Source organism: Seriola dumerili, unplaced genomic scaffold, assembly GCF_002260705.1.
Source record: "Seriola dumerili isolate Sdu_G_001 unplaced genomic scaffold, Sdu_1.0 BDQW01000290.1, whole genome shotgun sequence".
Taxonomy (NCBI): Eukaryota; Metazoa; Chordata; class Actinopteri; order Carangiformes; family Carangidae; genus Seriola; species Seriola dumerili.
In genome coordinates this window covers 1,733,451-1,745,758 of record NW_019174545.1, presented here as the reverse complement: position 1 = coordinate 1,745,758, position 12,308 = coordinate 1,733,451, and the positions used below count along the sequence as shown (strand labels likewise).

The window sequence follows — 12,308 nt, the reverse complement described above, 5'->3', positions numbered from 1 at the left end:
GATGTGTGTTTTTGTTAACAATGATTCAAAGTACCAAGCTGCAGTTGAAGTGTGTAGGTTGTATGACTGTGCAGCAGCCTTGCAGACTGCTCTGACTGAATTCTTCCCCGATCGTCACGTTCCATGGCTCATACACTGTCACACTGCAAATAAAACACACACGTGCACAGACACACACATACATACATACATACATACGCTGAATCACGGCATCTGTCTTTTCCATCAGTGGTATTAATTCTAAAAAGTTGTTTTTAATGTATTCATAACTGAATCAAGATATCAAAAAAAAAACTGGTGCCACTTTCTGATAAGGAACCACTTATAAAGGATTTATAAGATGTAATTAGTTGCTTTACTAATAGTAAATAAATAATCTTCTAAAGCATTATAGATCATGTTTGATAGTCCAAACATCAACTTGTTACAGTAACACACAAGTACAGACATATACACACCTGTTATATAGCAGTGTGCAGCAGGTGACCAGTTGTGAGCTGATGGTCATGTTGGTGTTGCTGAACTCTGTGCTCAGGAAACGTGGGCAGTGAAGATCAGGGATGTACAACATACCTAGAAACCCACACAACAATGTAATCATACAAATTATAAAAATCACTTGATTGACATGTTTTATACTGTGTAGCTCTGATGTACAGACTTGTACTGACTAGAACATTTTTTTCATGACTCATAATAATTTCAGCATGCAGTTAGAATTAAAATGGAGCTAGCAGATAGATATGTGTCTCTGTCTATATATGTATATGTATACACTGTATGAGGCTAGAGGGACACATGATATCGTGCATGTTTAATCCATTATTGAATGGGCCAATTCTCAGCTTAAAGTGACTTATACCATTTCTTGTTATAAAGTTACAGAGTTCAGTTATAACTACTTATGACCACGTCATGTTTTTGCTCCTAGTCACTCTTAATATTCTGACAAAAACATTATTTCCAATCACATATTGCTACAGTCACATTTAATTCAAATATGATTAAAATAGTTCAGTAATGTGAATCAGTATGAGAGCAGAATAGTTCTACTTTAAGAAAAGAGAACCTGCATCTCTTTGATGGGTTCCTGTAATATTCTGTATCCTGTGCTGTAATATAATGTTAGTTTAGAGAAGTGTCAGCTTGGACATGCTCTGGCTCTGTAGTAAAGTACTACAAAGTTCCACAAAACCATTACAAACAATGCAGATGTATTGTCTTGCTCCTATGTAGGAGGGGTGGAGGGCCTTTTACTGTGCCCAGGAGCCCACTATCTCACATCCAACTTAATTCCCATGGGTGGAATTAAGTGCAGCATTAAATAAGCAAAAAATAATGTTATAAACTGGCTACAGTTTCAGGGTAATTTAATGTTATTTCAAGGTGCAATCGGAATGAGAAACACACTCTTTGAATAAGGCAGCATACAGTGCATTCACTATGTGGATACAATAACATAATATCTGTCAGATAGAGGCACAGATAGACTGAAACTCACCTGCAATACAAGCTGTCATGAAACAAGAGACGCTGCCAGCAACCAGAGCTCTGAAGCCACAACTTGAGATGTCAGACCGTCTATCAGGAGCCATGGCCGCTGGAAAAACACAAAACTATAACTACAGAAATATATGATCTTTGACGTTTTATATGAAATTGGCTATTTGTTGTTTGGCACTTTCTTATGCTTGTAACAGTGGCCCTTTTCAGACCTTGAATTAACATTCGTCCTAGGTGATCTGACAACAAGTGGACAGTTTGTCAGTTCACATCTGCCATTAAAATGCATCTCCACATGCGTCTCGAATTGTGATCAGATCTCTCTTCCCTGCTCAAAATGCAAATAAACACGTATGTTATGTTTAGCCAGTCTGACTATGACTGACAGACAGTGTGTCAATGTGTTTGAGAGAGAGAGAGAGAGAGAGAGAGAGAGAGAGAGAGAGAGAGAGCAAGGCAAAGGTTTCCACAGTTTTTCAGTCCTTTTTAGATTTAACATCTGTGGATTTTTTTCACTGTATCTTGTGCTACAAAAAGATTTCATTTTAAAATAAATTTTTATCAAGGACAGCCTGTTCATTTGACATATTGGGGGATATGCAAATTAGCAATGTTCAACTTGTAATTTCTTAATTATCTTGTCTACAAATATCCCCTTGCTTGACATAGCCAACATTGCCACACAGGAGTCACTTTTTATTCAACAGTCACACATTTCTTTGATTCTTGGATTAGAAACTTGAATTGTCATCTTTAAAGATCCGAATGAGGCTTTTGTCAAGCATTTCCAGTGCCAGCCTATTTTCGACATTTGCACAAACACACAAACAAACTCACAGACAGTTGTTTTGGGTGCATTCATTAAGTTTTGGAAATTTGCTGATGTTATATGTGTTGGAGAATTAGGGTGGAATATTGAAGTTTCCTTTTGTTTCCCAGGCCATAAGGCAGCTACAGGCTAAATGAAACAGACTTAACTCCCATTCAGCCCACACGCCACAACTCGCTTAACTGTAACAGATGGATTCCTCACCACTTACGCCCACTTATGCCAGTCATAAAAAAAATAAAGGACACATTCGATTTTCTATCCTGTAGGCTACATTTCTATGTGTGGCAGAAATTGTATCTGGTGCAGTTTTCTTTTTACATTTGGGACAGTAACATGCTGAATTAAAATAAGAACATATTCATCTGAATTTTTCAACATTTGAAACTAGTCCGGATCTTCATGAACTTTGATTTTCCTGTTTGCCTGTTTGGTGTTGGTGCTCAGCCTTGCTAACAGCTCAGAGGTGACACTCACACAGCGCTCCCACCGACATTCCCAGTGAAGCAAAATTGGAAAATCCACATAAAGCGTAGGTTGCGATGGTTTCAGAGTGGACCTAGATTAGGAAACAAAATTTAAAGTTCATTTTACTCTGAATTAAAACAAAAGTGAGAACATTAGGTGAGATGAGTGAGACTTACAGAAATATATTGCTTTACATTGTTCACATATGCAGGCCCTCCTGCCTTCCGCCTCTTGATTAACTCAGACAACTTCTGATAGGCCACAAACTCATTGAGGAATGTCTTTATGCCAATCAGCTCAGCAACAACGAAACAGTCCTCCCAGGAAACACCCATCATGAAGGAGAGTGGCATGAACACATAGGAGCAGATGAGCTGAAGGAGGGACAGACAGAAATAAAGGGAGTGTGAGTGCGCCCATGTGGGTCACACAATACGTGTATGCTGAGAGTTGTGTGTGTGTGTGTGTGTGTGTGTGTAGTCAGGCCCTTCACCGCAAAGCTGAGCTGCGGACAGTCAAACATCCCGCCGAGCCAGGAAAGGACAGCGTCGAAAAAGGATAACAATGCCAGGAATGAAATGAGGTTGACAACAATGTTGGCCACTAAACCCACAGCACTAGATGCACCTTGGGATGCCACCTCCAACACATTTGTACTCTCTCTGAGGAGACACAGGCATTTGAGAAGTTATGACACTTGTGCTTCAGAGTTAATTTGAAAGTGTTACTTTTTTTCATTGCTGACACTTTTTAAAAATTTTCTTACTTAGAAATTTAGTAGAAATAAAATAGCTGCCAACTCCAATGGCACAACACTTGTAATGAAGACTTTGCAAATGCATACAGGATTTCACAGAAATGCAAATTTGAGAAAAGGATGAAGCTGTAAAACAGAAATATGACTGAACAGGTTCTATGTTTCTGCAAGTTAACCTTGTGGAAACATAAATCTTATTTTCCAAATCATACTTGTCTCTTTTGGCCTCTCCTACCCTTTGCCCATTTTGAGGTCACGGTCACTGCTTGTGACCTTTGGGGTCTCGGTTTCAGGCCAGAAAGTCTTGGCAATGGCCAGGGAGGCTGGAGCGGACAACAATGATGCTGTCAACAAGTGTGATGCCTCAACCTTAAAAGAGCAGCACACAGAAGATTACATGATTACATAAATTCAGTAGTCAAGCACTCACTTCAAGTCATTCACAAAATTGCAGTCTAAATAATTCCCCCAGGCCCTTGGACCAGTAACGGAAAATTACCAGGCTATATTTCAAACAGTGCTAAAGTAGTTTTCTCTTATATCAGCCTAATTCATATTCTTAGATGTGGGTTTGGTTCAGGGTTTGGTTCAGGAACTCCCACTCTACAGGTAAATCCCTGACATTTCCAACCTCACGTCATAAACTGGACTTTCATCTTTGATATTTATTACTTGCTTAAAATATATTCTTTTAAATACTGGTTTAACAATCTCAGTTCCCTCGTCATCTTCCTTACCCCCAAAGAGATAAAGGCTCCTAAAAGGGAGCCAGAGATGCTGGCAAAACCTCCTGTCATCACAGCATGGATCTCAGAGATAGTTAGCCCACTGATATATGGACGAATCAGGAGGGGCGAGTCTATCTGAAAGAGAGAGGTCAGGCTGATTTGAGATTAGTGGGTTGATGGGTTTATATAAATATATAATTAATTGTTTTTTTGCAGTAATTTATTGTTTAATCTGTTGTTTACGTGTCCCAGGAATATATTTGCAGCTGCAACCATGGATTCTGTTGGAGACGTTCCCATGGTAACCTGCATTACCAGTCCAATCTGAGAAAAAAAGAAAAATCATTATGGCAAAGAAAATCAAATCAATCAAATAACTGAACTGCTGACAATTATAACATATACAAAAATCATTAAAATTCAAAAATCATGGCCTTCGTTGGTTCTTTATGCTCCAATTATGAATTACTTTAAACTGTCATTATTTGTCTTCCATTCCTTAAACAGTTCTTCTTATATGAAAGGTGCTTTAACAATAAATCGTTTGAAATAACTGATCTGGTATCAGATTTTTCCCTCTGTTCGTGCACTTTATTCTCCCACTTTCTCACCTTGCAAATGAGCCACTGCATGAAGCCAATATAGTAGAGGATGGAGATGACAGAGCTTAAAAAAACCAGTATAGGCATCACCTGGGGAGAGTCCACAATAATAATAATTATAACAATAATAATCATCATCATCATCATCATCTGTATTATTGAATATGTTTACATGCACACTAGTATCCTGATTTTGAATCTTATCCTGGTTTCATATTCAGTGTATTTTACAATGATGACATTTTACATGGAAAATAAGAAACGTTGTTTACATTCCTATACACCTAATTCTGACAGTTTCTAGATTTGTAACAGTTGTGGCTCGTCTTTTTCACTTTCATTTTGGCAAGTACTGTTTTCTATGATAGTTTTTGCTGTATTGACTAACTACTACTGTAACTTGGACAAATGAAGCACGGGCAAACATGACAGAAGGCCAAGATGAGATGTTTTTATGCCCAAACACAATACTCAATCATAACTGGGTACTGATGTCCACATAAACACCCAAACACCCAAAATCTACTCATTCATGTGTGAGTGCCTGTGTGCATCATGCGAGTGTGTGCCGTACCTTAAAGGCAAAGAAGTGGTCTGTGTAACTGGCACCAAACACAAACTTCGACCCAGCATCTGTGAATGACATAAAGATCTGTATGGAGATTTTGAATTGTTAGCAACAGAAACTTTAGAAACAGTTGATTGTATCTTTTTCATGTAATTTGTAAATCTTAATCGCCTATACTTTAAAAGTCAAGTAGACAGGAATATTTGTGAATGTCTCATAACTACAGTAAATTTACCAAAGGCAAAAGTAGACATTTATGCTGGCAACGTAGAAAAAACACTGACAAGCCACTGACAATATATATGTTTGTGTGTGTGTCTGTACTTATGTACTTCTGCTTGTTTTCCAAGCCATACCAGGGCAGCAAAGCCAAATGTGGTCCTGAGAATCAGCAGGCCAAAGACAAACTGCAGCCCAATCCCACAAAGCAAAGTTTGCCAAGACCACTGCAACACACATGTGCAACATATGATCATAAATTCATTTGTCAGCGTGTGTGTTTTCGAATACATGTTGAAGCTTGGATTTGCATCCCTTACCCTGAATGGGTGTTTGGAGAAGAGCATCATTAAGAAGATGAGGAACAGCAAACCAGAGAAAGACACAAGCTGTCTCGTCCCCAGCTGGGCTGTGTCCAGTGCAAGCCAGCACACCACAGCCACCAGCACTAACACATATTTTATCCTGGTGGGTGAGAGAGAGAGAGAGAGAGAGAGAGAGAGAGAGAGAGAGAGAGAGAGAGAGAGAGAGAGAGAATGCCAGACCAGGCAGGGGAGGGGAGACGAGGAGTACAGGGGAGAGAGACAGTCTGTTCATCTGTAATCTGTGTTATGTATCAGTATGTTGTAAAGAAGCTAAAGGATGACAAAAAGAGCATTCCCTGTCTTTTATAAGAAGAAGTTTTTATATACTCAGCTGGTGCATCGCTTAGGAGAGGATTAGACTTTGTAGACCGCCACTCTGTCACAACAGTTTTAAGACTGAAGTTCTATGGGATGCTATGGGAAATTCAAGCAGCATGTGAGGTATTTGTAAAGAGAGCATCTAACCTCCAAAAGGCTAGAGTTCCAAATTCACAATGACATTTACTGTCCCATTTTAGTTTTGTTTTACCCCTTTTTAAGAATTGATTTTTTCTTATTTATACTTAACCCTGTGACTTTCCAAACACCTGGAGGCAGCAGATACAAATACTAAAAACATAACAACATACACATCCAACAGACAGACAGCAACATAGCATTCATCTGGAGTCGAGATTCTGGCCACCTGACAAATGTAACTCCAATATTCCCTTCCTGTTAGCTTTGTTTTTCTCTCCAAAAGCTCCCGAGGGAAATACGTTGCTCTTTAGCTGCTAAATGCTCCACTATGTTCACCAGCTAGTGGCTAACTTTGTCTGCAGTTTGGTGAAGACCCCTAGGACTGCACCTGGCAGGCCCGTCATGACTGCTGGAGTTTGTGTCTACTATGACACATTCACCCTTTATCAGCTACAGCAATAAAAGCAAGTCTTGTGCAGTATGTCTTAGTTTGCAACATCCAATAGTGGTATTATTGATTGCATTAAGATGAAGGAAGGAGATCAAACTCCTTCAGGTGCGTGATCGGGAAAGTTGAGAATCTTTAACCCATTTGGTTAAACGTTTGTTATTTTGGTGTTTCATGTTATTACATTTATTGTGGTCTGTCTTGTGGCTCCACTTCACCTTTCTGCTGAGGAAACTTTGCCTGAAGTGCCCTTGAGCTGGCGCAGTTACTTCACTAAATGTGCACTATAGCACATAGAAGTTTTTCTCTATACCACCAACTGCTCTGGTTTCCTTTATCCTGCCCAGTTTGAATTCCGGGCTCATGCTGATTTCACAAATAATGAATTTCCTCAGTCTGAGGACATTGTTGTTGCCAAGAGACAGAAAGCCCCCCGAACTTGTCTGAACTGTCTTGCAAATTATATGCATTACATATTTGCACCATATAAGATATATAAGAATATATTATCAGGTGAAAAACTACAGCATAGAGCCTTATGTGAAGCAGAATTTAGCCAAAGAACAATGTAAGCATAATTACATTCAGGCACATTACCATTAGCTATATGTAGAAACAGATAGGTTTAATGGTCTACCTAGAGTCCATTTTGTATTTTATTGTTCATTATATAATGATTTTAAGGGCTGCCATTTGGTAAGATGACTAAAAGAGTTCTTCTCGTTGAATGACCATAAGAAACTTGAGCTGTTTTGGAGGGGGGGGCGTTGTGTGGTTGATTTTAGATTTTAGTTCAAGCTACTAAGACAGATTTTTAGTAAACTGACTTTACAATACTTTGATTGACCTTTTTTTTTTTTTTTTGCATAATTTGCATCATTATGGTTTAAGGACCAATAACCTTGTAGCTGTCTTTTGTTAAGGAAAGTGCACACCAGTGTAGGAAAACTTAAACAAGGTTTGAACACCGTCTCATTTCTCACCATCTGATCCAGAACCAGTTTCTGCTGCGAAGGTCTCTGATAGGATGGAGCTCCTCCCACACCCAGTTGCCATAGCGTTCCATCATCCAATCCCAGAACAGAAAGAATACAGTTACCAAGGAGATGACCAGCAGCCCGACAGCTCGGTGGAAGTTCAGAACACATGCCGCTATCACTATGGCAGCGAAGCCTGAAATAAATTCGGAATTAATATGAATTATATCCCACAGTGCTGACAACATTTTAAACCTTTTTTAATAAAACTATTTTAATCTTTTTATGTATTTGCAGCATTACAAGAAGCCATGAAGGGGTGTAAGCTTTAAAATTACTGGCCTGCCACAGACATCCACTGCAAAAATCTGACTTATCTGTAACTCTACATATTGTCCATCACTCTGTTGCAGTGGTGGAACAAGTACTCAGATCTTTTACTAAAGTAGAAGCATCAATACCCCAATGGATTGGATTATTGGTGCATTAATGCCACTTGTAAATCACTTACTGTAAATGGTGGCGCTAATTTTTATTATACTGCCGGGCGTAGTAATCTGTACTAATGCATCATAATTTAGTTGTTGATTATATTTTGTATTAATAACTTGAATCTGCTAGTAACTAAGTTTTAAAATAAATGTAGAGCAGTAAAAAAGTTTAAAGTAGCATACCGTGGAATTAAATGTACTTTGTTTCTTCTCACCACTGCTATGTCATGCAAATGTCTTAAGGAATGCACATAAAATATGTCACATGTATAACAAATACACCAAAGTTCATGATGTCTGACAACCTGTGAACTGTAAACCAATTGTTTCATATTTCAAACTAATTATTGTCTTTTTGTCCTAAGTCTTCATCCAATGTGTTTTCATCTGTAAACTTGCATTCGCTCTGAATGTAGCAATTTTTTTTCTTTTGAGTTTTTTTTAATTCCAATTCATATAATTTTGAAGACATAAAAGCCATTAGTGATAATTGAGAGAAACATAAGTTCTTCTGTAGGATCTGTTATTATATTTGGATCAATGAAATGTCACAATACCACTAATTCTGCTATTAACATTGTTATAGAAGAAGACAGAAAATGCATGAGTGTGCATTTATGTGTCTGAACAGTAACACAATACACATCCACATGTGCTGTGATAAACCATGGACTGATTTTTCCAGTAACAATCATAGCAATTGTGTGGTTAAGTGTCCTAAAGAGAAAAAAAATGTTCTCTATTTTTCTCAGTCTGTTCTCCACACACACACTCACTCACACACACACACACACACAGATATCAATATTCTCCAAGGCACAGAGCATTGTAGGTCCACTCTAACATCAGCTAGATTTCAAAGGTAAATTAAATAGCACTTTACAAGCCTTCATGCACACTGAAAGGCCTGAAGCAAGACTAGATATTGATTTTTCAGTATATTAAAGTTTGGTAATTTTATCATATGTAGTAGCAAAATCAAAAGTACCAAACAAAGAAAATCAGAACAGTGCTGTTTCAGCATTGATGATAAGCTCTTTCATGCCTTTCATTTCAGAAATAAGTTTCTTGTGGAGGCCTACAAACAGAGACCCACAATCCACTGAGTTACACTTTAACAGATGCTAACAAAGATGATTTACCTGCTGCTAAAACCAGGTGTATAAACAGGCGGATCTGGTCTCTGTGCTCAGCCAAATAGCCCTTGACTGCCTCCATTTTCTTCTCCAGCAAGCTAGGTACACACACAAAAAAGAAAGATAAGGGGGTAGATAAGGAGAGAGGACATAAATGTTACATCAAAGGGACAAGAGAGAGGCTGGCGATTTTCAAGACACTGAAAAAATCTGACATGAAGAGATATTGTGTGTTTGGCAAAAACAAAGTAACAACCTTTTGTTCTGTTGATCCGTCTCTCTCTGTGCATTGTCTGCAACTTCGAAAGCACTGTCCATATCAAGGTATATCTGATCCTGCTCCTGACACACATGCACGCGCACACACACACACAGAAACACACGTCTTAAATTATGTTATTTTAGGAGTGTATTTTGCAATTATACATTTACACAAGTGACACATACTTCCTCAGAAGCTTAATTCAAACTGTTATTTGAAGGAGTGCTTCTTTCTTCCTTGTGCACACAGAACACAAGCACTGTCTCTGTACATACAAGTGTGTGTCCTGAAGGTCCAACACAGCATATTTATCCTGCAAACCTGATCCTGCAGCCACAGAACATACTTAGATATATCACACCTCACCATACTTGGATGGCAAAAACATTCTATGGCTGAGGGATGCTGGTTTTTAAGCATTTTGGGAGACAAATTTGTCGTAACTCGATGCCCAAAACTATTTCATTTAGTTACTTGTTTACCAAGCTTCTGGTCTAATTCAGTAAAAATCAGCAGTGAGATGTTCTAACAAATAAATACATGTAAACAAAGGCTTTTTCATGAGTTTACATTTAGTATGCTGTTGAAATTGACTGCAGGGGGTCTGAAATGTTTCCAGTTCTTATAAACAGTATTATTTGAGAATAGCTGGAGATACAAGTCTGGGCTGTATTCTAATATTTCTCCTACCTCTGAGTCAAAGGCCTTGTTGTCTCTCCCACTTTCTTGGCTCTTCCTCTCTATTGTGTTCAGCTCCATTCTCTTGTTGTTCATGTATGTTCAAGCACTGGCCAGACACTTACTGGAAAACGTTTTTAAGCACACCTGTCTTATCCTTTTCCACTCCCACTCCCCCTCCTTCTGTGACTCTCTGTCTCTGTCTTTCCCTGTATCTCTTTCTCTCCCTCGCTTTTCCGCCCTGCTGTTTTCTTTTTGTTACTTTGTTCGTTTTTAGGATACCGTGGTATCAGACAGACAGACAGACAGACAGACAGACAGACAGACAGACAGACAGACAGACAGGACAGACAAGACAGACAGACAGACAGACAGACAGACAGGGGTGTATAGTTGAGTCATGCTGTTTTAGTGTAAACAGGAAGAATAATTGGCACAAACCTTCTAAAATCAGACCAAATACCACAGCATACTATGACATCTGTCTTCTCTTATTCACTCATTTCTTCCAGTATCCCCACAGCCTTGAAAGAACAGTGTTTCCGATAGTGGATAAAGTATTAGTAAATAGTACTTATGTCTTTTTCGTGACTAAACCATTCTTATAGAGAAACCTCCAACTTCATGGAAAGCTGTATTGTTCCTGCATGAATGCAGCTTGTGCAAATGGCATGGCGAGGTCTTACTTTTAAGTATCCCAGTAGCCACTAGAGAGCACTAGTGTATAATTTCTCGAGACCATAATACACATGGATGATATGCAGAGGTTAGAACAGGTTCATGTGAGTCCACATGACTATTTATATATACTGGGTGACACACTGGGAGCTCTCATTGAAAGCTATTCTGTAGTAGCTATAGCTGTAGTAACATTGAATTACCAAAACAAAACAATTAAGTGCAGCAAATTAGACAACAAATCATTACTATATAATATAACATTGGTAATGAAGAACCCTCCACAAAGATTGTTGTAAGAAAATAAATAATGATTTAGATATTACTCAGTTTCTGGTGGAAAAAGCTACATCATCTGCCCTGCTACATCAGTTCCATTTAGAAAGCTGAGCTTCCGTCAAATGCAAAAAAGGAAAAGAACGAAAAAGAAAGAAAGACAACCAGACAGACTTCTTTGCACTAAGGACACACAGGCCCCACTGAATACTGCTCTCTATTAGCACTTTGATACAGCCAATCCACATGTTAAAACCATTAATCAAAACAAAGTCAGGAAGTTCAATAAAGCAAGAACAAAGTAGGGAAATTGTTCTGACAGACTGAGGTTTGTTTATGCATAGATCATATACCAAAAACCCCTCACAGTGAGTAAGGGAAGAAAAACATTTGATACACTGGGTGAGCCAGTGTGATGTTGTCTTCACATACTTGCACCTCATTGTGTCTAGTGTCCCACTCATGACCCTATCTCTCTATTACTCCTAGCTTTGGATGTAAGCAGCATTATGTATTTTTAGGGGCCCACATGAATAAATCTTAAAAGGATCTGGTAAATGTTTGGGCTTGAAATAGACTTGTTCTTGGTTACCTTTTGTGAACCTAAAGTGATTACCAAGATTAAATAAAAGGTATATTTAAAAAATAATCACAGCACACCCACTTTGGCAGGTAAAGGCAAGTAAGCAGGAAACAACAGCTAACTTTGATGTAACAACAAGTAATTGTGATGCAGTGACAGGTGATTGCGATACAATGACAAATGACTGTGATGCAACAATAGGTGACTTTAGGTGTGTTGGACATCGACTTCGGCTGACTTTGCCTTACTTCGCCTTAACTGCCACTGACTGCAGAGGTGGA

At 38.6% G+C, this 12,308-nt stretch overlaps 1 protein-coding gene across 1 annotated transcript; it reads right to left on the bottom strand.

The window, feature by feature from the left end:
- Nucleotides 1-10,586, bottom strand: slc28a3 (solute carrier family 28 member 3). Its single transcript, XM_022757611.1, has 17 exons — nucleotides 10,503-10,586; nucleotides 9,807-9,892; nucleotides 9,557-9,648; nucleotides 7,930-8,119; nucleotides 5,995-6,139; nucleotides 5,788-5,901; nucleotides 5,462-5,539; nucleotides 4,897-4,977; nucleotides 4,529-4,609; nucleotides 4,295-4,420; nucleotides 3,793-3,926; nucleotides 3,294-3,462; nucleotides 2,977-3,174; nucleotides 2,810-2,891; nucleotides 1,502-1,600; nucleotides 459-573; nucleotides 1-143 (listed from the first exon to the last, which is right to left on the bottom strand). Exons 1-17 carry the CDS (start codon nucleotides 10,584-10,586, stop codon nucleotides 26-28), a joined length of 1,992 nt encoding a protein of 663 aa, XP_022613332.1. The 3' UTR covers nucleotides 1-25.
- Nucleotides 10,587-12,308: the final 1,722 nt, after the last annotated feature.